This window comes from Myxocyprinus asiaticus, chromosome 33 (assembly GCF_019703515.2).
Source record: "Myxocyprinus asiaticus isolate MX2 ecotype Aquarium Trade chromosome 33, UBuf_Myxa_2, whole genome shotgun sequence".
Taxonomy (NCBI): domain Eukaryota; kingdom Metazoa; phylum Chordata; class Actinopteri; order Cypriniformes; family Catostomidae; genus Myxocyprinus; species Myxocyprinus asiaticus.
This window is the reverse complement of record NC_059376.1, coordinates 20400795-20427388: the sequence shown is the minus strand read 5'-3', so window position 1 is coordinate 20427388 and position 26594 is coordinate 20400795. Positions and strand designations below refer to the sequence as shown.

General features: G+C 37.2%; 1 protein-coding gene and 1 long non-coding RNA gene across 2 annotated transcripts in view; one reads left to right on the top strand and one right to left on the bottom strand.

Annotated features, from left to right (window-relative positions):
- LOC127424274 (uncharacterized) overlaps positions 1-12793 on the bottom strand; it is a 41270-nt gene extending 28477 nt beyond the window's left edge. The window contains exon 1 of the mRNA XM_051669297.1: positions 12731-12793. Coding sequence (XP_051525257.1) covers positions 12731-12755 — 25 coding nt within the window. The 5' untranslated portion in view covers positions 12756-12793. The remainder of the gene's footprint in view (positions 1-12730) is intronic.
- LOC127424276 (uncharacterized) lies at positions 7520-22215 on the top strand. The gene is made up of 5 exons (XR_007894441.1): positions 7520-7617; positions 14533-14604; positions 15579-15668; positions 15787-15894; positions 21339-22215. It is a non-coding gene; the product is annotated as an uncharacterized LOC127424276 (long non-coding RNA).
- Positions 22216-26594: the final 4379 nt, after the last annotated feature.

Here is a 26594-nt window from a genome sequence, read left to right as displayed (position 1 = left end):
GATTGAAACCATCGGCAAAGATGTGAGTGACCAGCTCTGTGCAGAAGTGTCAGCAGCACCGTGTTTCAGCATCACGGTGGATGAAAGCACCGATGTCACAGATGTTGCTCAGTTGTGTGTTTGGGTGAGGTTCCCCAAAGAAAAAAGTCTTTCCGAGAAGAAATGCTGTGCTTCCACTTGTTGGCCAAATGAGAGGTGAGGACATTCTGAATGCACTTCTGGCATTTTTTAATGAAAAAAAAAAATCTCAATTGGTCAGGTCTAGCAAGTGTGTGCACGGATGGCGCCCCTAGCATGTGAGGAAAGGAGAAGGGGCTTGTTGGGCTCATGAAAAAAAGAGAAGAAATACCCAACTTTATCAGTTTCCACTGCATCATAAATCAGGAGTCACTGGTATCAAAACTGAGAAATAATACATTCCAAAACATGATGCAAACAGTTGTTCATGTGGTAAACTTCATCGTCTCCAGAGTGCTGAACCACAGACAGTTCCGACAGTTCATTGAGGACTATGACACAAGAGCATGGTGATTTACTGATGCACAGTGAAGTGAGATGGTTGTCCCGTGGAAAAGTGCTTGAACAGTTTCTGAGCCTCCTCCCTCAGATTTGCACTTTCCTGGACAGCAAAGGAAAACAGGAGCCAGAGCTGGAAGACCCATGCTGGATCACACAGCTGGCCTTTCTGACTGACATCACCTGTCACCTGAACACTCTCAACTTGCAGCTTCAAGGAAGAGATAAGCTTCCAAGCAACATGCTGAATGCAATCAGAGCATTTCAGAACAAAATAACTACCCTGTACATACCTGACAGAAAATTCATTCACTTCCCCAAACTCAGAGCTGTCAAAACAAATGACCCATCTCTGCAGCAGCACTTCAGCCACAGAGGATTTGTGAATGTTTTGGAAGAGCTGAGGGGGAAATTGAATCCAGATTTAAGGATGTGAATGAGCACAAGGAGATTTTCAACTTTACTGAAAACCCCTTCCATGTGGATGTGTCATCTCTCACTCCAACTATCACTCTGCTCTGCCCTACTCAGCATGCTGCTGTAGAAAGTGAAATGGTAGAACTGCAGACAAAAGACATTCTCCAAGTTGAACTCAGAGCACGTGTTGGTCACTTCTGGAGTTTGGTGCCTGAAGAAGCCACTTTGAAGCCACTTGTGCAAAAAGTGATGTCCTTCTTGTGAGCACATACACATGCGAGTCAACATTTTCAACCATGAACACTATAAAGAGGAAACAGAGAAACCACCTCACCAATGAACATCTTGCATGCCACACAAGGATTGCAACAACAAGCTACAAATACAACATGAAAAAAGTCAAGGAAATACATGCGTGCTTCCGCTCATCCCAGCATTAAGTTAATCCTGTTTTTCAGTCATTAAGGGAAATCCTTGTCTCAGTTACAAATTTGACTGGTAAATGATAAAGAATGATTTTCCCCCCCTTTTGTATTTATTGCATTGCATATTGTATGTTCAGGGATGACAGATTGATAAGCAGACATGCTATTTATGACTGGATGTAACTTTTGATACTTTGCGGTAAAAGTGGCTCTCCTATTGACTTTGTCCTATCAGTGTGGCTCTCATGAAAAAAATAGTGAAGACCACTGTTCTGCACGAAAGCTGCGCATGGGACACTCTTGGACTTTCCAGCACAACAATGACCCAAAGCACAAGGCCAAGTTAACCCTCCAGTAGTTACAGCAGAAAAAGGTGAAGGTTCTAGAGTGGCCATCACAGTCTCCTGACCTTAATATCATCGAGCCACTCTGGGGAGATCTCAAACGTGCGGTTCATGCAAGATGACCAAAGACTTTGCATGACCTGGAGGCATTTTGCCAAGACGAATGGGCAGCTATACCACCTGCAAGAATTTGGGGCCTCACAGACAACTATTACAAAACACTGCACGCTGACATTGATGCTAAAGGGGGCAATACATAGTATTAAGAACTAAGGGTACGCAGACTTTTGAACAGGGGTCATTTAATTTTTTTCTTTGTTGCCATGTTTTGTTTTATGATTGTGCCATTCTGTTATAATGTACATATTCTGTAAAAATGGTACATATACTACCAATTCTCCAAGGGTATGCAAACTTTTGAGTACAACTGTATGTGTATATATATATATATATATATATATATATATATATATATATATATATATATATGTGTGTGTGTATGTATATGGATATGTATGTATGTATGTATGTATGTATGTGTATATATATATATATATATATATATATATATATATATATATATATATATTTATTAACTAGCCTACATTTATGAGGCTAAAAATTATTTTATGAATTCAAATTCAAAGACAAAAATTTTCAATACACATTATAAAATATATATGTGTTATATTGTATGAAATAAACCACAACAGCCTGGATTGTTGAATAAACTTGAAGTGTTTTGTTTGGACATTTTATTCAGTCTACAAAAAGTAGTGGACAATTACTGTACATTATAATTTAAATCTCGTTCTAAACAAGAACTCATGTGTGGTAAAAGACAATTTCAATGTAGGTTAAATGGTGCTTTTAAGATTATTTGCGGTAGTTCTTCGAAATACAGCCACATCTACTCAAACTTCCCTCAAATTTATCTCATGGGATTGAAGCATCGTGCTTTGGTAGGTGTATATAGGCCCTGATTTAATTTTTAGAAATGGACCTATTAATAGTTTTTATTAATAAAATTGACTTAATAAGATTTTTATAGTAAGTCCATTTATATGAAAACAGAATTCAACTATTTTAGACAAACATTCACAAATTCACCAAAATGCTTTTTACACACTCCAATGGCTGTAGTAAATTCCCAGTGGATAGACTGACTTACTACAGATGAGATTTTTACAGTAACTCCTATTATATGTTTACAGTATTCTGTTATTTTAGAAGAATATTCCCCAAAATTCACCAAAATGCTTTTTTTCACAGCCCAAAGGTTGTAGTAAGTTCCCAGTGATCCCAGATGACTTACTACAAGTGAGATTTTTACAGTACAGCACAGGAAGGCTGTTCCATATTGTAGAACGCATCCAAACGCGGTCAGCAGGAGATGCGGTCATGAACACAGAGACAGTGCGCAAAAGCGAAAGCCACTGGGGTAGCACACATTGATGGAATAACTGACTGACAGGTGTAAGACTAGCACAGAATTTTCTGCATCACTTGCTTCTGGGAAAGTTATGAACTTGTGAGATAACATCATCATAGAACTCACACACAAAAGGGACAGCTGCACCGAAGTGGCACCCCCTGAGAAGACATCTCCTCCTGAGACAACATACCCCACTGATTAGGGACCATAAAACACAAATCACACTCACTTCTGCTCTCTCTCTCTCTCTCACCTCAGGTCACTTTAAGGACGCCAAGTTATGACTTATCATGTACTGTAATGTAAAAAGGTTTTTGATCATACATGTTTGGTATCATTCAAGAGGTAAAAGTGCAACTGGTAAAACAGTCTCATTCCCTTTCAGCAAAGTCAAATCACAAGTAAGATTTAAGAACTTAGTAAAATACTGTATTCTATCAGAGAATGCCCCTCCCAGGGATCAGATGCTGTATGCAGATTAGGTGCATTCTTTGTAAACATCAACCAAACACTCAATCACAAGTTTCAAAGGTCTACCTTCAAACCCCTAAATTGTAAACCAAATCCTGAATAACATCAAACACACACATCTGAAATAACAATAGAATCGTTTGGTACTTAAAGAAAGATGGCAGAGGAGCTTGGGGAATCTGTAAGCCAGATCTCCCATGCTTTGCTGTTTGCATGTAGTTTTTCTCTACCAGGTATTTCTTATTACTGATAAATGTTTCAAGGTCTCTGTAGCCAGATGATCCACACAGTAAACATTGTGTGTAGTTTTTTCTCTCTACCAGGTAATTACAATTTGAATTTCTTATGTTTGGTAAATATTTGAATGGAATGCAACTTTAATTATATTATTATGCTTGGTTCACTGATAGCTTTGAGTTTGATTTAATATTTTAATTGGATTGTTTTGAATGTATTACTATTACCTGGTAAATTAATTGTTACATTTGAGTTTATTCTGATTTACTCTGAAACTACTGTCTTTAGTAGATTAAGTTAAATCCATGTTTCCACAAATCTACGACCAGGTTAGTAGCGGACTAAAGCTCAGTTCTGAGTGAAGCATGGGGCACACCGACTGAGACTTTAGAGCTCCGACTAACAAATTGGAATTACTTCCAGTGTACTTAGAGTGTACAGGCTCGTTATGGAATTTCCATTTAGGACAACATGAAGTTGTCAGCCAAGCCTAAATAAGGTGAAGTCTGAACCTCTGGTTATTGTAATATTTTCTAGCTAAGTGTACATAGGAAACTATGGCATGATCATATAAAGCTATTTTAACTATTAATTGTATTGTTGGTCTACCTTTGTTATTTTAGTGGTCATGACCCCTGGGTAGAGATAATGTTACTCTAAGTGTTTACTATCTAAGGGGACTAAACAAAATACTTATAGATAAAAAAGGCAAGCATGAGCAGCCATCTAATTAGTATTTAGTCAATTACTGTTTTAATGACCAATACTGGCGTATTTGTGACCGTGAGATCCACGTACACGGCCGGCGCGAGACTCTCTAAGCGACAGGAATCCGAGTGAATGAGTACAATATAAAATAGAGTTAAATACAATGATCAAATTTTAAACCAAATATAATAATAAAGATAGGAACAGATAAAAGGAGTCAGATAAAATAAACGGAGATCATAAAACGAATAATATAGTTATTTAATTGGAACGAAATAACTTAAACTGAATGCGCACGATAAGACAGAACACGCAGGAGACCTTCATCCATGCCAATGGATACCGTCCTTGGGCCAGTGGGTGGCCCCTTACACAGGTGAGATTTTTACAGTATTTAACTATTTTATAAATAAATTCACTAAAATTCACCAAAATGATATTTTCACAATCCAAAGGCTGTAGTAAGTTCCCAGACTTACTACAGGTGAGATTTTTTACTGTAAGTCTAATTATATGAACACAGTATTCAATTACTTTTGAAAAAACAAAACAAAAAAAACACATCAATAAAAGGCTATGTTCACATTCCAAAGGCTGTAGTAAGTTCTCAGCGGTTAGACTGACTTACTACAGGTGAGATTTTTACAGTAAGTTCAATCACATGAATATGATATTCACTTTTTTTTAAAATAATAACAGAATACTGTACTCATATAATTTGACATAATATAAAATTCTCACCAGTAGTAAGTCAATCTGTTCGCTTTTGCGCACTATCTCTGTGTTTATGACCGCGTCTCCTGCTGACCGCGTTTGGATGCGTTCTACAATATGGAACAGCCTTCCTGTGCTGTACTGTAAAAATCTCACTTGTAGTACGTCAGTCTATCCACTGGGAACTTACTACAACCTTTGGAATGTGAAAAAAGCATTTTGGTGAATGTTGGGGAATATTCTTCTAAAATAACAGAATACTGTAAACATATAATAGGAATTACTGTAAAAATCTCATCTGTAGTAAGTCAGTCTATCCACTGGGAACTTACTACAGCCATTGGAATGTGTAAAAAGCATTTTGGTGAATTTTGGTGATTTTTTATCTAAAATAATTAAATACTGTACACATATAATTGGATTTACTGTAAATAAATTTCACCTGTAGTAAGTCAGTCTGTCCACTAGGAACAAGTACAGCCATTGGAATGTGTAACAATCATATATAAATCTGTATATTAGCAATTTACTGTGCTAAAAATATAAGCTAACAAACAACTTGAGATGAGCATATTCATGGGGAACTATTGTAATACCTCCAGTCCATTAAAACAGACTATATGTGCAAAAATGTGTGCAGGTGTGTGCAATGAATGGTTGCTGTTATATCTAGGCTGTATTAAAAGAATGAAATAGGCCTACTAAGAAATCATGAATATTGGAAAAATTATGGTAACTTCACTTCTTTACAAACACTTTGCCACAAAGAATGGTAACCACAATATCCTGAGTCCTGATTGATTTACTGAAGCATGACAACCATTATAACTTATAAGGTAAAGTTTTATTCTAAAAAAACTGCTGGACAGAAAACTGCGGCGATGTAATGCCTGAGCTCCGCCCAAAATCTGTAGAGTCCGTCCCCCAAGGGGAACATTCAAGGTTTGCAGAAAGAGCATAACGTGACGGTACACTGGCAAATTAGTTTTAGCCTCAGATGGCATGCCCATGGACTGCACTAACCGGTGTGATGCATATGACATAAAATTGGAAAGCGCTTTCTTGATCTAATAAATGCCGATCTGATTGAACTTCCATGAGTAAAAGCATACAGGACTTTTTATCAGTTTGCCTGGAGACAGGTACATGATCACAAATTTCTGGGCTGATACAATTTGTGATTTTGAGGATGAAATCATCACTGGATCTGCCAAAGTTTGTCAGGTGAGAGACCAGAGCCAGTGCTAGCTATAGACAAACTAGGTAATTGCCTACAGCCTCTGCATTATCGGGGGCCTCCAAAAGACATTCAGAGTTCCCACTCTTTTCAAGGCACAAATTTCCAGGACATTTCCAGGACATTTTATGCACTCAACATGTGTTTATAAGTGTTGAATTATTGAAAATTAATTCACATCCTGAGGTATTAAGGCCGAATCACCATGCTACCAACCTAGTGTGAATTAATAAAAATAAAATAAAAATCAGTGGTCCGACTGTCATTGTTGTCTAAAGTTTATAACTCACAGGGATACAAACTCATGAGGGTCGAAAAAGTTGAGATAATCACTGATCCACGGACATGTTTTCCAGGGTTGTGCAGAATTAGCTGCAAAAATAAAGGGTATTTTGGTGTGGCTTGCTTCTGTTTCACAAATTTGTTCAGTTTCATTAACTGACTAGTTTAGTGACCACTTCTGGAGATGTCACTAAGTGGCGACAAATGAGCGCCTCATGTGCAATGAGTAAGTCACTGAATTATTTTGAGATGTTCACCACTGAAATCTGCCAAGAGGCTTTATAGTATTTAAAGGGATAGTTAACCCAAAAATGAAAATTCTCTGATAATTTACTCACCCTCATGCCATCTGAGATGGGTATGACTTTCTTTCTTCTGCAAAACACTTTAAGATTTGTATTAAAAGATCCAGGATCAGCAGGTCCTGCTTCCAGTCAGGCGTTGACGGATGGCCGAATTTACCCGAGTGCTCCTGTGATGCACGCACATTGCTTCAACTCATTTGTTGTGTGTTTGTCACGCATCAGTTCACATGCCATTACGCTTACTTCACGGGAGCAATCGGGTAAATTTGGCCATTTGTCTACGCCTGACTGGAAGCGATCTTTTATAGTTAAAAAGTGCTTAAATATCATTCTTTTTGCACACAAAGTGATCAGTTCACTTTAGAAGTCATAAATGTCACCGCTGGAGATAGGATGGATTACTCTTATGCTGACTTTCTTTGCTTTTAGGACCTACAAATTTCTAATAACCATCCTGTCACATTCTAAGGACCTGCTGAGCATAGATCTTTTTCTACAAATCTTCAAAATTGTTTTACAGAAGAAAGTAAGTCATATATTTCTCAGATGGCATGAGGGTGAGTAAATTATTAAATTAATTTTCATTTTTGGGTAAACTATCCCTTTAAGCATTATACGAATAAAGCAGCTCTATAATTTCCATTCAGTTTGTGAACTGGTGAGCATGACTTTTCATCCAAAAAAAACAACAATAATAGTCTAATAATGAGTATCAATAACATCCTTAACTTCTCCTTTATTAAAATTTGCATGTCAAATCTACTGACTTCAGTAGAATGTTTAAGCAATATAAGAACAAAGAAGATCTACTGTATCATTTTCCTACAGTATTTAAACTGCCGAGCATGACTTTTATAAGAAAATACAACATAATTTAAGTATAAATTACTCTAAACATCCAACTTGTTCAGTCATGCATGCACTATCGGGCATTTGCCCTCCCCACATCTTGCTGAAGCACATGGACTGAAATATGTCAATGCAGAGAGCATTGGCAAATCCAAGGCAAGCTCTTTTAACCCTTGTGCAACCTTTGGGACATTTTTGTCTTTCATTTTTTTTTTTCTCCTGATAATTTTGGCTGTGTAAATGCCAACGGCATACATTTTGCCAAAGGTGTGTATTTTGGGGGGAATTTTGATATTTCAACCTCAGATCCTACAATACATCTATAATACATTGTGCACACAAAATAGTTACACTCAGGACCTTAAATACAAAAATGTCCCCATTGAAACCCAGTGCCATTAAAGCATAAAATCATGAATTCTATGAGATTATGCTCTCATTCTGGAGCCCTGGCTTCAAAATTTACATTTTTTATATTTTCCACCAGATGGCGCCATTTTCTCATCATTTACTTACACTTATGCTGTCTCGAGCATTTATGACTTTCTTTCCTCTCATGTTTAGCATAGGGAGAACATACATGCTTTTTTCCTATTTTCTGTTTGTTGCATTAAAGAGCACTGCAGGCCAATTGAATAAATGATGCAGCTAAAATTGTGTGGATGTGTTTGTATGGATGTCAGAGTGTGTTCTGTATGTGTGTATTGAGAAATTTATGTGCGTGTGTGTGTGAAAAACAACAGTGGCATTATGTAAACAAACTGGCATTTAAAGGGTTAAAATCCTGAAAATGAATGAATATTTGGTAGTTATGATCAGGACTGATGTTGGTTTAAAAAAAATCATTACTATTTGAAAGTGGAAAATAATATTAATATGGCAGTTTTTTGACGCGGACATTTTTGTCCTCTAAGGATTTCTGAGTAACTTTTTTAAATTGACGCACAAGGGTTAATTAACACATCATTTACTAACTGTATTGTTTGATATTCTTAATTATTGTTTTTTTTTAAATATTTATTAATGTTATATTAGTTTGGTTGCCCATATTAAAAACGTACTTTGTGAACACATTTTGAACACTGCACGTGTTATTAATTTGAAGCAATTGATTTTGTGCTTAATTTTTTTATTTCCTGCTTCGTGTGTGTAAAGTCAGCTGCCTGGTTGTCTATTAATTACTTTAAAAATTGCAGAATTTTTACTTTGGTTGTATTGCAAGGTGGCAGCAGCTGCAAAGTTACTGTCTTTTGACCATGTACCAGTGATATGAATTAAAGAAATACCCAAATTAATTTGTTGAATTTACAGACTGACTCAGATTTATGGATGAGAATTAAGGGCTGTTTGTTGTCTAGGGGGACACAGTACACTGAGCCCACAAGGGGAGAGAGAGGTAGTTTCATTTCTGAAATAGTTTTGCATTCTCACAGTAAGTTTTGCATTCCCTTGCAATAAGCTTAGTGTTTGCCATTCAATCTGCTTTATCAAAAAAAAATATATATACACATTTACTACAGTAATCATTTTTCTACTATGGTATTTGTAGTAAAACATAGAAGTCAATTCTATATTTTTTAAGTGCCCCATGCTTGCTTTATATATATATATATATATATATACACTGCAGACAGTTACAGTGCATTCGTAAATTATTCAGATCGTTTCAGTTTTTCCCCATTTTGTTATGTTGCAGCCTTAAGCTAAAATTCTTTATTTTTTTTATTTTTTTTTCACATCAATTTACACTCCAAACCCCATAATGACCAAGCAAAAACTTTTTAAATGTATTAAAAATAAAAAACTGAAATATCACATTGACATAAGTATTCAGACCCTTTGCTACGACACTTGAAATAGCTAAGGTGCATCACATTTCTCTGGATCATCTTTGAGATGTTTCTACTTTGATTGGAGTACATCTGTGGCAAACTCAATTGATTGGACATGATTTGGAAAGGCACACGCCTGTCTATATAATGTCTCACAGCTGAAAATGCATATCAGAGCAAAAACCAAGCCATGCAGTCAAAGGAACTGCCTGCAGAGCTCAGAGACAGGATTGTTTTGAGGCACAGATCTGGGGAAGACTTAAAAAAAAACAAAAAAAAACAAAACAATTGGCTGCATTGAAGGTTCCCAAGAGCACAGTGGCCTCCATAATTGGCAGAGTGGACAGACAGAAGCCTCTCCTCAGTGCAAGACACATGAAAGCCCGCTTGGAATTAGCAAAAAAAAGCACCAAAGGACTCTCAGACTGTGTGAAACTTTGAAGAACTTTTGAGAAAAAAAGATTCTCTGGTCTGATGAAACGAAGATTGATCTGTTTGGCCTCAATTCCAAGCATCATGTCTAGAGGAAACCAGGCACCGCTCATCACCTGCACAAAACCATCTCAAGCATGGTGGTGGTAGCATCATGCTGTGGGGGTGTTTTTCAGTGACAGGTGATATTTCAGTTTTTATTTCAGTTTTTTTTTATTTATTTTTTTTTATACATTTGCAAAGTTATCAAAAATCTTGTTTTTGCTTTGGCATTATGGGGTAATGGAGTGTAGATTGATCTGAAAAAAAAAAAAAAAAAATATATATATATATATAAAATAATTAAGCATTTTAGCATAAGGCTGCAGCAATAAAATGTGAAAAAAATAAAGGGGTCTGAATACTTTATGAATGCACTGTATATGTTTATGCCCCAAACCAGTGTTTCCCCGCTACTGAATCTCAAGCGCCACAGCAAAATAAATTTAATTTCAATAGAGAGTTGTGAGCATCCATTCTGAATTCAATGTGAAGATCGTGCACCGCAAAATAACAGAAAAATCTATTAATGTATTGCTCTAAACGACTCACTGATTTGCGAGTTAATCGCTCTGAATAAGGATTTTTTGGACTGACTCTTTTTGAGCCAGTTGTTTTAATGTATTAATTTTGCAAGCTTTCGAGTTTGTAACTTGTCACGACAATGTGTGGTTAAATTAAACATTTGTAGTTTGTAATTAACAATGTGGCAAACAACACTGCACCAAGCACCAGTCCAAATATACAAAGATATAATCCAGTTATCCAAGTGCGTATATCCAAAAATATGCAATGGGAAGGAATGATGAATCCGCACTCCAAAATGGGCTAAATCTCACATCAATTTATTTATATAGAGGCCCCAAAAGAGTAAAAAAAAAAAAAAAAGTGCAAAAAGTGCCAAGTGTAGCATCAAAATGTTTACGGGTTTACCCCTTCATCAGTGCTAAATACCGATAAGCACACACTTGCAATAATTTACAATACAAGCCTTTACCGTAAAAATTCTAATATTAAAGCATGTAACTGGTTCAAAAGTCAAGACACGTAGTTATATACATTCCAAGAAACATTGCTTGTATCAATAAATAAAAACATATTACATTTTAGGATCAAATATACATTATTTCCCATTCAAAATTTTTGTACATTGATATAAAAAGGAAATTTAGTACAGCCCCATTGTTTCTGTTTTTCATCCATTAATTGTTGGTCTAGACTATGGTATATCCCAGATTATCACCGATCCTCCACCTGGACATCTAATAGTTAGACGGAGACCTGGAGAGGACTTCAAGCCACAGTGTCTCACACCCACTGTGAAATTTGGTGGAGGATCGGTGATGATCTGGAGGTGCTTCAGCAAGGCTTGAATCAGGCAGATTAGTCTTTGTGAAGGACACATGAATCAAGCCATGTACAAGTTTATCCTGGAAGAAAACTTGCTTCCTTCTGCTCTGACAATGTTCCCCAACTCTGAGGATTGGTTTTTCCAGCAGGACAAAGCTCCATGCCACACAGCCAGGTCAATCAAGTTGTTGATGAAGGACCACCGGATCAAGACCCTGTCATGTCCAGCCCAATCTCCAGACCTGAACCCCACTGAAAACCTCTGGAATGTGATCAAGAGGAAGATAGATGATCACAAACCATCAAACAAAGCCGAGCTGCTTGAATTTTTATGCCAGGAGTGGCATAAAGTCACCCAACAGCAATGTGGAAGACTAGGAGAGACGCATGAAAACTGTGATCGAAAATCAGGGTTATTCCACCAAATATTGATTTCTGAACTCTTGTGTTATTTAATATTTTACAATATTTTTATTTAGAATTTGGGAGAAATGTTGTCAGTACTTTATAGAATAAAACAAAAATGTTCATTTTACTCAAACACATACCTATATATAGTAAATCCAGAGAAACTGAAAATTTGTGTGTCCAGCTCCAAAACCGCTCCAGTGAGAAATCATTAATATATGATTTCTTTACCATCATTGGTGTTGTGTTGTTACACATAACTAATTATATTAAAGCAACTAAATCTAATGTTAAATATTATTACTGCAATAAGTGGTATTGTGACAAACATCTGATTTAAATTGGGGTTCTCACAAAATAGCTCTGCGATGAATGACTAATGAGAGATTGAGTGCACCTGGCATAACAGCTTGAACTGTCTGTCGCTCCACACACCGTCTGATTATCGCTATTCACGTTACATCACGCATACTGCGATTTTTATTCGCATCTTTATTTGTTGTTTAATTCGTTTTTACATCCGTTGAAGTCTCTTTGCCCTCTCTGTCTCTATAAAGCGAGTCTGAAACACTACCGTAATGACTCCTGGGCACCTTACAAGTCACGCATTGTATTTGGATGAATATATGTAATTCATCCAAATTTTAAAAATAAACCGCCATATTCATCTGAATTACAGCATGTCTGAAAGTGTCAATTTGCGAATGTTTAGAATTGCCAAGAACTCACCCTCCAGTGGTCGCAATGTCTTCATTCTAGGGATGAGAAAGTGCTCATTCTTTAGAGTGGTAGTGTGTGATACCTGCATACTGAGGAAAAAAAAAAAAACGATCACCCTGAATCTAGGCACTATTGGCCGATCGCCGATCACAGATTTAATACGAAGAACAGCCGATCGCGATCGGTGGCAAATCGATCGGTGCATCCCTAACTACAAGATTTACTATAATATATATAGTATAGTTCAAGCATGATTTGGGTTGTAAAACCATAATAACCACAATGTATAATTGTTTTACTAACATATTTAACCATACTATTTGTAAGAAAACCATAGTAATACAGGAAACTAAATCAAACCAAAACATTACTATACAAAATGGTAAATTTGTGGTACATGAATTAAAGTCATGATTATCATTACAGTTTTACTATTATAAACAATGACACATTTTTGTAAGGGCATTTTTTTATTTATTTATTTTATTTTATTTTATTTTTTTTGGGTAGGGTCAATGACACATTCCACAAATAAGGCTTTTTAGCAGAATCATTTTGATTTTTATTGCCCCAGTTTTGGTTTTCTTGTATTATTACTATATGGTCAGCAAACACAAAACGTTTTTACAACGTTTCACAACGTTGCAGTTTGGTTGCAGTTAGGTAATGTTGCAGTACAACGTTTTAACGTCCCAGAAACAACACCTGAACAACACAGCCAAAACAAAACGTTTTAAAAACGCTGTGAAAGTACCAACCTTTAATGTTTTCTTTTAATAGACAAAAAACGTAAATATAACGTGTTTTTAATACGAAAATATAACCAGACCAAAATGCAAATTTTGTGGGACTTTTTATTTAGGTGTTAAAATAACATAATTTGTACGTTTTAATATGACGTTTAAAGTACGTCATAAAATACAAAAATACAATAAGACCAAATTACAACATTTGTAGACGTTTTATTTAGGTGTTGAAATAATGTAATTTGTACGTTGAAATAAGACGTTAAAATACGTCATGAAAATACCAAATTACAACCATGCCAAATTACACCGTTTGAGGAACTTTATGTCTGTATTTTAATTTAGTTATGTAAATGGTGATTAGTCACAGTTTTACTCTCTGGCTGGAGGAGAATTTTTGAAAGACTGCACGAGGCATAGGCTACATTTGGCCAGAGGAGTGCGCACGAGACACATCTCTCTGCGGCAGAGCCTCGCATCTGCTTCAAGAGTCAGGACATGGTATATGAATTCCAATTTTGTCTTACAGAATTGTCAATTTTGGTTTTTCTGAAGATGAAATTTTGAAAGATTAAAAATCTAATTTGTTAAATACCATAGGCTCATAAACAAATGGCTCTTTTTGATCTTCAAATATGAACAAAAATTCACTTTGACTCTCTCTCTCTATCTCTCTCTCTCTCTCTCTCTCTCTCTCTCTCTCTCTCTCTCTCTATATATATATATATATATAAACAGCCAGAACATAAGCCTATGAGGCGGGCACATATGGACTTATTAAGTGCGCTGTACTGTGAAAATGTATTTATTTAATCTATCCCTGTGTTGTTCTGGCTTGTTGGGACAATGTTGTTGTTTGTTACTAACATTTAATAAAAAAATAAAATAAAATAAAATAAAAAAATAAACAAAATCAGCCTTGTGGCGACGTTGGGGCAGTTTACCAGCTAACGCTAACTATATGTTTCATGTTAAGACTGTGGACGTTTATGTTGGTCATCCTGCTGTACTCGAACATTTCTCAGCAGTTATTGTTTGCCATTTAGATTCATCTTTCCAACACAGATAATCGAAGAACTGCACATGCGCCAGCGCCACAAGATCAAGTTAGGAGATGCGGATGCCGCTGAAGAAAAGGTAGGCAGTTTAAATCTCATTTTCCATTGTATTACCCATGTTTTTGCCAATCTAACGTCATAAGTACTTCTTTAAATTTATATTAGAGTAATTTGTTGTGTTTTAATGTAAAAAAAAAAAAAAAAAACATTATAAAAACTCTGCTGGTAATTTTTTTCACCACAGTTTTCCATGAGGCGGCTTGAGGTAAAGGGTCTATGTGGGTGCCTCGTTCAAAAGTTTACATCCCTCTTTGATTCTTAAAATTGTGTGTTGTCTTCTTGAGTATCAATGCACCATTTGTAATAATTGCAACTAGGGCTACATGATTATGACGGAAATCATAATAGTAGATTATTTCCTTTGATGTTGTAATTGCAATTATTCATTTTGATTAATAGAATTTGCATTAAGCTACTTATTTTTGTGGGGCAACTGCATGTCACACTATCCAAAACATGCTGAGAATTGAGTTCTTAAATTGCTTTACTGCATGAAAAACCAAAGTACTCTTCAAATTTAGAATACTTTTACACAGAAATTGAGCAATGCAACAATGCTAGAATACTATATTGTCATTTCTGATATGACAATGGACTAATTTTAGCATCTTTGATTTGCTGTTGCATTCAAGGAATAGTTCACCCCAAAATGAAAATTCTCTCATTATTCACTTACCCTGATGCCTTCCCAGATGTGTATGACTGTCTTTCACACAGATTTTTAGAAGAAGATCTGAGCTCTGTTTGTCCTTATAATACAAGTACACAGGTACCAGCACTTTGACAGTCCAAAAGTCACATTTAGGCAGCATAAAAGTAATCCATGCGACTCCAGTCAGTCAGTTAATATCTTCTGAAGCAAATCGATAGAGTTATGTAAGAAACAAGCTGATAATTATTTTTTTTTTAAACTTTAAATCTGCGCTTCTGTCCAGGGCTCTGATGCTGTTTGAAATGGCAGTCTCTCATTTCTTGTTCTGTCTTAATTTTAAGCTTCCGAATTCTCACGTGAACTCGCCGATACGCCAACATCACGTGACAGCTAGGTGATGCGTCAGCTGCTGGCCGAAAGCACTTTTTAAGGTAAATAACATTTTAATTATTGTTTTATTTTTTACACAAATTTATCGATTGGCTTCAGAAGACATTGAGTTGTGTGGATTATTTTTATGCTGCCTAAGTGTGACTTTTGGACCATCAGAGTGCTGGCACTTGTCTACTTGCATTATAAGGACCTGACAGACCTCAGATCTTCTAAAAATCTTTGTGCTGAAGAAAGACAGTCATATACATCTGGGATGGCATCAGGGTAAGTGAATAATGAGAGATTTTCATTTTGGGGTGAGTTATTCCTCTCATGCGCCCAAATTATTTTGTAAACAGAAAATGTTGAGGTATTAGGAGTAGACCTAAATTAAATTATGTAATTGAAACTTCAAGATTAGTTAATTGTGGGAACTGTAATTGTAATGTCAATTTATTTATTTTATTTATTTACTGAAACTTCTCGAGATTAGTTAATTGTGGCCACTGCAATTGTAATGATGATTTATTTATTTTTTCAATTAATTGTGCAGCCGTAAATGCAACATCAATTTGTAGGTGAATCCGGAATGCTAATCAACACTTGGGATTCTCTTCCTACCCTTCCAATGGGATTTAATAATGGCAGTTAGGATGTTTTGTGCTACAACATAAATTACACACAGTCATACCTAAAACATGAATTTTGAAGTCGCATTGAAGAAACTTTTTATAAAACATGACGGCTTCAAAATTCACTTTTGAGGTATGACTAATTTATGTTGGAGAACAAAACAGCCATGTATTATCAAGGCCACAGACCTTATTTTATTTATAAATCCAAAACTGTCATTATAGAAACCCATAGAAAAATCCTCAGGGAACCCATGGAGATTTCTCTTCTAGAGTTTTGTACTACAAACTGAACAACTCTATTGTTAAACTGGATCTCAGCATAATATAGTGTAGCAACTGTTGGGAAGACTTCAAATGTGCAGAAGATGCTGGGAAATTAAAGAGCATGTTGTACCTGGAGGATTTTTTTAAGAACAGTGGGCAGCTTCACTGCTCAGGGCAAAGCAGGGACTTGTGCGCAACTATCACAAAGACACAAACGACCACTGATCATCAAGGAAGCAACACATATATTAAGAACCACAGGGATGTAAACATTTTAAACAGAATAATTTATGTGGGGATATTTGTAAATATCTGTTCTGTCAAATCGTTTGATCAGGGCAGCACTAAATAAATAAAAAATAAAAATAAAAAAAGCATTTTGATTATTTAAGGGGGATGCAAATTTATGCACTCAGCTGTATGCAAATATTACTCAGGGACATGAACACCTGAAAACTACAAGATTAGGAACATACTTTAAGAATTTAATGTTAATTTCAATAAAATTAAAATCATTTGTCCACAGTTTTTACATTTAATGTGTAACATTTCTTTTAAAATGCTTATGTTAAATGTATAACTTTGACATTAGTTAAGCTTGTCTATAGTTTGTTTAGTATTATAGGGGAGACCAGGGTTAGTTGTCAAATTTTTTTTATTTTATTTTTTTAGGAAAATCTTAACTGTAAAACAGTTGAGGCACAAAATGATTAATAAAACAACAAAAATTAAAAAGGTAATGTACAGAAATATCAAAACATAGTTTTGGCCAACAGATATTGTCATCAATAAATTCGATGTATTTTTGCCATACAACCTGGTCTGATAAATATGTGGAGTCTTCAGCTCATGTGAGCCTTGGCCTCTCCTATATATAGTTTTCAGTGCACAGATGTTAAGGCAAAGTTTAATTTCTATATGTTGTGAATAAATACAATAAGTAAATATGTTTTCTGTTTCACATACTTGCATATGCTGATGTAGCCTATGACAATTTGAATTCTGCAAATAATTATAAAGAAATGATAAAAAGACATCACTTTAGTAACATTTAGGGTGTGTTCACACTTGTAGTTCGGTTCTCTAGGTCCGGACCAAAAAAGAAAATGATACATTTAGTCCTGGTTCGCTTAGCATTCACACTTGCATTTTTAACACCGAACCTAACGATATGAAACAAAAGGCATCAGCAAAAAGTCACAACCTGATTGGACATCTTTTATGACATATATTTTGCGAAGGAACTTGCCGAACATCCATAACAATGCTGGCTGCTGGGCTAAATGTGTTCATTAGATTTATATATGTATATATGGTGGCATTTTTTTAGCAGCTGAGAACAAACGAAGAGCAAATAAAATGTGTAAAGGAGTCAAAACAGCGCCAGGAATTCCTCCGTTGCACACACAAATGAAGATATGCTTCAAGGATGGCTGACGCCTGTACCGAACTGTAATGGGCAACATAGCTCCTATGATGAGAAGAAACAGGTATGTTTGAGGTCAGTATTAGGCAAATTACTAACTGTTTTTGTCCGTTTAGACGTCTTTGGTCCATGTTGCGTTCATATATCAATCGAACCGCACCAGAGTTCGTTTGGAAGAGGACCAAGACCCACTATTCAGGCGGTCTCGGTCCGCTTGTTTGGTGCGCACCAAGGTTCGGATGGCAGCGTTCACACTTGTTCAAATGAACCGCACTAACAGAGCAATCGAACCACACCTGCCAAGTGTGAACACACCCTACACTTGGCAGGTTTGGTTCAATTAAATTTTAAGTTCGATTAAAACTAACTCTGGTGCGATTGCCCTGTTAGTGCGTTTCATTTGAACAAGTGTGAACACTGTCACCTGAACCTTGGTGCGCACCAAACAAGTGGACCGAGACCGCATGAATAGTGGGTCTCGGTCCGCTTCCAAACAAACTCTGGTGCGGTTCGATAAGTGAACGCAACCTGGACCAAAGACGTCTAAACGGACCAAAAACATTAAGTAATTTGCCTAATACTGACCTCAAGCATACCTGGTTCTTCTCATCATAGGAGCTATATTGCCCATTACAGTTCGGTACAGGCGTTGGAACTGCCGTCAGCCGTCCTTGCAGCATATCTTCGTTTGTGTGTGCAACGGAGGAATTCCTGGCGCTCTTTTGACTCCTTTACACATTTTATTAGCTCTTCGTTTGTTCTCAGCTGGTAAAATATCACCATATATACATATATAAATATAACGAGTGCATTTCGCCCATCAGCCAGCATTGTTTTGGATGATCGTTAAGTTCCGTCAAAAACTATATGTCATAAAAGCTGTCCAATCAGGTTGTGACTTTTTCCTGATGCCTTTGGTTTTGTATCGTTAGGTTCGGTGTTAAAAAAGCCAGTGTGAACGCTAAGCGAACCAGGACTAAATGTATCAATTTCCTTTTTGGTCCGGAACAAGAGGACCAAGAGAACCGAACTACAAGTGTGAACACACCCTTAGTCTTTCTAGCACTGTGTAAGTAAGTAAACTCTAGAAGATAACGTGGTAAAAGCAATTTGACAACAGCATGTGTATTCCCAGGTTGAACGTGGTAAGCAGGTTTAAAAAACGTCACTAGAAGACGTGATAAAAACGTAAAAGCAATGGTTCTGCAAAGTAGGGGGAAAAAAAACGTTTTTATAACGTAGTTCGCTGGGATGATGTTAGTAAACTATGCTTCAGAAGATGAAAGTAGGGAACAAACATTTGGATAACACAGTAGCACAAGTCCCCAGCTGGAGGTGGTAAGTAGGCTCCTTGAACGTCAAAAGTCAATTTGTGGACGTGATAAAAATGTTATAACCATGTTCCAGCAACGTTAAAATACGTAGGCCTATATAACATGAAAAAAATCCGACATCTATGGAATTAAATAGGGTGGATTAGGGTAATGTGGGACACTTTTTTGCAATTCTGATTTGTGTAGCATATTTCCATATGAAGCCAAAACAATATATCAACACCTTCTATCATTATGAAATCCCCAAGATGTTCATTTATTAAATCAGAAGACAATTTTCAGATTTACATTTATGCATTTGGCAGACACTTTTATCCAAAGTGACTTACAGCGTACTTATTACAGGGACAATACCCCTAGAGCAACGTGCCTTGCTCAAGGACACAATGGTGGGGGCTGTGGGGATTGAACCAACAACCTACTGATTACCAGTTATGTGCTTTAGCCCACTACGCCACCACCACTTCATAAAATATTGGACTCAAAGGGAAAATGGTACATATATTAGTGTTCTCCCTGTCCTCTAAGGGGCTCCTGAGAATAGCCCTGTACTTAACACGTAAACTTTTACAGCCCTAGTTTTAAAATAATTAATAAATATTGAAATAAATAATACCATAAAAAAGTTCCATGTCCCCTACTACATTAACCTACCTGAAAGGCCCACTCTTTGGGGAAAAACTGGGGTATGCATCCCTTGTTTGTTGTTCATTACCATTTGAGTGATTTGTTTATTTATTTATTTTTTGATTACCTGTTGATGAGCTGCCATGCATTGGAAATGTAAGTTCTGCACCAGGGGCGAATGGGCGATTCTAGGATTTCAATCTTAGGGGGGCTCAGCCCCCAATTACACTATTAGATGTGCACATTTAATATATTCCACTCTTTAGCAAAGATTTTTTTTATTTATTTTTTTTTATTGTGTTCACATCATTCAAGATAGCTATCTAATATTCATTTAGAATATTGTAATTTTCTGTAATAAACACACTTATAAAGTTATTTAAAAAAAAAACTGAGACCGTTTAAAGGACCATTCAAATAATCATTTTATTTTTAATTTTTTTACATTTATTAACAAATAATGAAAAAAAAAGTGTTCATTATAGAAAATCAATAATTTCGCAACTGCTGTAGATTAAACTTATACCAAACACCACAAAAAACTATTATTAAAATAAGCATTTGTATTATATTATAAAATTTAGCTTGGTCGATCTTTAGTGGAGTGAATACACTCCAGATGATGTTTCTCTGTATGTCATTAACTCGTGATTCAAGTCTTTTGAATTGGTTCAAAAGAGAAAATCGATCTGAAAAAAGATTTTAATAGAATAACCCTGGTAAAATAAAGGTGTGTGTGTGTGTGTGTGTATATATATATATATATATATATATACACACACACACACCCACACAACTCAGCAAAAAAAGAAACGTCCATTTTTCAGGACACTATATTTTAAAGATAATTTTTTTTAAAATCCATATAACTTTATTTAGACAGCAACACCCCCCACTCAACAACTTTTGGGCCAGTTTCTATGTAAAATCGTGGGCCGATTTCTCTTCCCAATCTGCCCCTGACTGTAATTAAGTAGTTTTTCCCAGGAATTGTACTTTAAGTAGTTTTAAAATGGGATACTTTTACTTGAGTACATTTTAAGAGTTGTAACTTTACTTTTACTGCACTATTTTCCCTCTGTCTGTGTTCACTAGTTCCCTGTTCTGATTTTATTTTTATCCAACATCAGTGTGACTCCCGTCATATCAATGTCATGTGAGTTTAGCTTGTTTGTTTAAACCATTTGAGATGTCAGCATTAATTATACGTAATTTGAAGAAAGATATTGAGGTAAATTTCATATTTCTGCTTACTACATTTTCTGTAAATTAGCTATAACTGAGATTATTGGGCTGCTGTGAAAGATTTATAGAGTGTTAGCTTGGTGTGGTGATGGGGGTGGTTGGGGGGGGGGGGGTCCTATGTCTGTCTGCAGGAGAGAGAGAGTGGTAAGGCTCATCACCTGGGTTGTAATTATCTCTAACACCTGTCTCTTGTTATAGTGATGGCGGAGGAAGACTTAAAAGCCGCACCAACGCATCAGTTCGGGGGAGAGAGAGTGCGACCCAAAAGCACGATCTCGACGTGTATTGAGTGTATTAAAAAGTGTGTTATCTTATTGAGTGTTGTGAAGAATCTACATGAATTGAGTGCATTAAAAATACAAGATGCTGAAGGCAGAAAATAAAAGACTTGCCTGCACTGCTTCATTATCTCCTGGCTCCACCAATGCCAAAAAAGAACTGAACCTACTACACTCGGTTATAGGGCTGGAGAATAAAACAATCTCGATATTTATCAGAAAAAAATTAATTAAAAAAAAATCCTTGATATAGATGATAAACTTGAGTAATTTTCTATATTTAGTCTGTGTTCTACATCTAGACTAGGGGTGCTCATTACGTTTATCGCAATTGTAAGACAACCACTGGTTGATCTCGATAAAATCTAAAAGATTTACTTTTTATTTCCTGGCATCTGTGGCAGCGCACTGTTTGACTGATAGGTGGCTTATGTTTGTGCCCTTTACATGTGCATTTGCTCCTAAACTGTCAGACACATTTTATAATCCACCAAAATGCCCGACTTGGCCGGGTATTAATGTAAACACAGTCTAAATTGTGTATGTTCAATGTCTAAATTGAACGTACACAGTGGGACAAAAAGCGGATTTGTAGCAAAATGTCAGACTTGAATGTAACCGAATAGACCATTGTCTAGTGTGTCATTAAAAGGCTATTAATCAAACAACGAGAAAATGAGAAAACCACTCTCTGCTTTTGGCTGAATTACTTTAGTAGCTTTAAAAGTATTAATGTAATATAATAAAACAGTGACATTTTAATAATAGATTTTTATTTATTTTTTTTTTTTTATAATACTGACCCCTGATGTAGAGTGTGTGTTAATTTGAACAATAAATTACCAGGGAAGTAGAGATAATAAAATTATTTATAATTATGCTCAGCCTTTATCAAATGTTTCTAATGTTTGTAGAGCAATACTTTAGGCAGAATTGTCCCATTGTCACAAATACACTTGAGAAAATTGTGCATCATGCATTAGCATGAGAACACAACTATTTCTTGTTGTGAAATAGTTCACCCCCCCCCCCCCCCCCCATGTACTACTTAAAGCCTGATGTGGCCCCTGTACCAAAAAACTTTGCCCACCCCTGCTCTATACCCCCTTTATTGTGCGGGAGGTGACAAGTGACTGTCTTTTTCTGTTTTATTTTTTTGTTTTTGTTTTGGCATTCTTTTGAAAAATGCTATGCGCAACAATAAATTGCTCTGTCGGCATGAAGGGAAATTTAGACCCTACACAAACTGATTTTAAGGTAATTGCTTCACACTAAGACTTAACATGGTGATCAGTGTATTGAAAATAACTTTTTCATCTCTGTAATCATGTCTCCCTTTTTATTTTTTTTGGAATCAGATTCATGTAGTGTTTGTCATAGATAAGTGATGTATTTTTAAGGTTGCCCATCAAAAATACCTATAAAATACCAATATTTTTCATTCTTTCTGAATTTTTTTTTTTTTAAATTATGGTATGTAGGCTATATTTTGAAATTGCAGCGTACAGTTTATTACAAGGGGTCATCGGATTCACAACCCAACACTCAATACTCATTACTCATGAGTACTTTTAAAAAAGCTACTCTTTTACTCTTACTTGAGTAGTTTTTAGAACAGGTACTTTTACTCTACTCATACTACATTTTTGGGGAGTAACAATACTTGATGATTTTTCAGTACTCTTTCCACCCCAGGGGAGGGTGGACCACACTGTGTGCCCCCCTCTGATGTCAGCAGCCAATCATTACCCTGAAAATGATAGGTGGCAAACTGGAATATAAACAGTATCCTTCCTCGTCATGAAAGTATAAAGCATCCTTACAATCAGCCACACCTTTGTTCTGAAACTCCTTCTGGCATAGTAGGAGATGTAACAGAATACAAACCACCTTTGTACTGAGTCTCCGCTCCAGGAAGCAATAACAGTAACACCAAAATTTTCCGCCCGGCAAGCCAGGAGGCTATAACAGAAAATGTAACAGCAAAGACAATGACATATACAATTGTCTAAGTCACTCCACGAGAGACACTAACAGAATGACCATCCAATGTGCTGAGTCTCTGCTACACACACACAGAGAGAGAGAGAGAAAGAGAGAAAGAGAGAGAGAGACAGTAGAGTGATCAACCAAGTACCAAGTCTCGCTACAAGAGACTACAGTAATGCCAAGTTTGAAATCCCCATACCAGGAAGATAACTGTAGTGGCAAGGTTTAGCCCTGGCGAGCAAACCTTCTCTTCAAGTTTCATGTATCTGTGTGTTCCAGATGAAGAAACTTGCGCGACATAAGGGCTGTATATCTGCGTGTTCCAGATTGCAAGAACCCTCTCTGTATTTCCAGGAGATTAGCATTCCTCAGCTCCTTCATATCCAAGGCTGTATTAAATCACTATCCAAACCTCTCTCCAGAGACCTTGGCATTGGGGTATACTATCAGTTTATGATTATCTAATGTTCCTTAGATTGCATAACCTGTGTATCAAATGTCTACCAAATTATATTTATTTGTTTAAATAGAAATAAGGTTTCCACCTTACTGATGAACAGAAAAACAGCAATTTATCTCTACATAAGGTAATAGTCATACTTTGCCATTGCTACATCCAATTCAACCACTTGCATCTTTCCATCCTATGCACTATTATTTACCTATTCATTTATATTACTCTTTAATATATTAGTATATTTTGTAGTTTTTGTTAGTTATTCTTGTTTATCTTTTTGTAAATAAAAAAACATTTTATTACAACTGTGTTTTCCTTGTGTTGATGAGGCAGAAGGGCTCTAAAGGGTTAGGCCAAATCACACAAATCCTTCAGATTACTCAGATGACCAACTCCCTCGAATTTACATTGTTGGAAACTCGGGTAAATCTTCAACATGATTCTTTATTGTAGAAGATCAGGAGCATCAGTATACATGTCAGAACGTGTTGTCTCGGGCTGCAGTCAACAAGTCTGACTTCAGACTTATAAAGCCCTTGTAGCAGAGGGAGGCATACATTGCAATTTAAAGGCATTCAGTGGGCAGTCCTTATCCATATTGGCCTTAAACACAGGGCTGAAACAGAGGTAAGCAAATGTACCTCTGACTGTAAGCTCAAATAGACCTCATCTAGATAAGTATCACCAAATGGCTAAATGCCTTGTGAGCTCCAGCATGCCTAATGATAACTAGTATCAACAAAGGGTTTGATGCCCAACTGGTCCCGAGAACTAGAGACAGGTCAACATTCACGCACAGTTTGATTCTTATCAAGTATGAACTAAGAAACAGGCATCATTTATCTCTGCTCATCCTGAATGCTAGATGCAACACACACATTTATAAAAAGAAGCAGACAGTCAACTAATTTAAAAATGATAATCTTACATTTGTATTCCCACAACATATTCTAATTTACTGAATGGCCAATTTGAATAATTTTATACTGTTAAGGTGAAACTCCTTAACTGGTGCTCCGAGGATGGAGGGAGGGGCCATCTGATATTAATAAACACACACATATAAACACCTTAAGTGAAAATATGATTAAAAATCACCACCTACTTTGGTCTTGTGAGGCCCAATTCATTTCAATTGGTGGCTGTGTGATTCTCACTTCATACTGTATTTTGGTGCCCCTTGTGATGTCTAACTTAAATTTGAAATGAGTATTTGTATATCAACATAAGTCAATACACTAAAAGATAACAAGAGCTTAACTTTAGCAGGAAATGAAATATTGACTTGAGCCTGTAACCAATTGCATAGCAAAAGTGATTCCCCCAAGCCTGATTGCTAGTTCCCTATCTGTCACTCACTCGATGTTGTGTCGATGTAGTGACACTAGGGGTCACTCTTGGGAGCCCGAGACACCTCTGGTCTTTGATAAAAGGCCAATGAAAATTGGCGAGTGGTATTTGCATGCCACTCCCCCGGACATACAGGTATAAAAGGAGCTGGTATGCAACCACTCATTCAGATTTTCTCTTCGGAGCCGAACGGTCATGCTCATTGAGCTGAATACTACTGTTCATTCACCTCTGCTGGATCTGACGGCACATTTCAGTGGCTTCTCCCTCCTCTGCACTGGTGCACTGTAGAGAACGCCCCTGGGCGCTTCGGCAGAAAAACTAGAGAGTATATTTTCTGAAAGAGCTTTTTTCCCCTCTAAAAGAGTATATATTTCTCTAAAAAAGCGCACACACGGAACGTCTTTTTAAAGATGCCTTTCCGATTGTGTGTTATTCCTGGTTGCGGTCGTTATCTCTCAACTTCGGATGGTCATGATCGCTGTTTTCGTGTCTGGGGCCAACAAGACACGGTTCCTTGCTGCCCCCATTTCCCAGGCGGGTCTATTCGGCGACACCGTCGAGGACTTTGCCTAGCAGTTCTCGATGGTGAAGCAGCAGACGGAGGCAATCCGGCACATCCTGCCCCGGCACGGCTGAAGATCCCACACCCCATCTGCTCGTCACCAAGGGCGTCCCCCTGCGGTGACTGCACCGGCTCCGCCACAGCCCGCCCCTTTGGCCCAGCCCTGGCGTGGAGCCCACCGCAGGAAGCCGACGCCACCCATCTCACAGCCAGTGCCGAAGAACCCACGGAGGTCCTCAAAGCACCCCTGAGACGGGCGACCCAGGGACGAGGGAACCCACTCACGTGGAGCTGGTAGGAAGACCACTCCATCCCCCGGTGGAGGGCCGGGTGGAAAATCTTTTGTTGCCTTTTTGTTTGATTTTTCCGCACACCCAAGTGGCTGCGGAACCCAACAGTTCAGCAAAAGAGCGGCTTCCTTCCTCCCTGGGTCACATACCTGGTGCGTACGGTCGTCACCACGACTACCGTCCACGAGCTTTTTCTTGCAGGATTGGCACTCCAGCAGTGCCCTTTCCGCCCCTGAGCACCAAGCTGTGGCACACAGCTGCCCCCGATGTGGCAGTCTCCATGGGTTACAAGGACAGGCCTCTTCCTCCCCCATCCCAGGCTGTTCCGGGGGTGGTCACAAGGAGCCAGGTAAGTGCTTTGATGTCCCTAGACTCAGCATGGCCATGATGTGCTGTGGCACCTCGCGCTCTGCCCTGCCGCGAGGCCCCACCTGCCGGTACGTCCGACGACGTTGTCCCCTTGGTCCCCCTCGTGCGTAATTTGGACACGTAGCTCGCGCTTTCCAATCCATCGCGATGGATCCG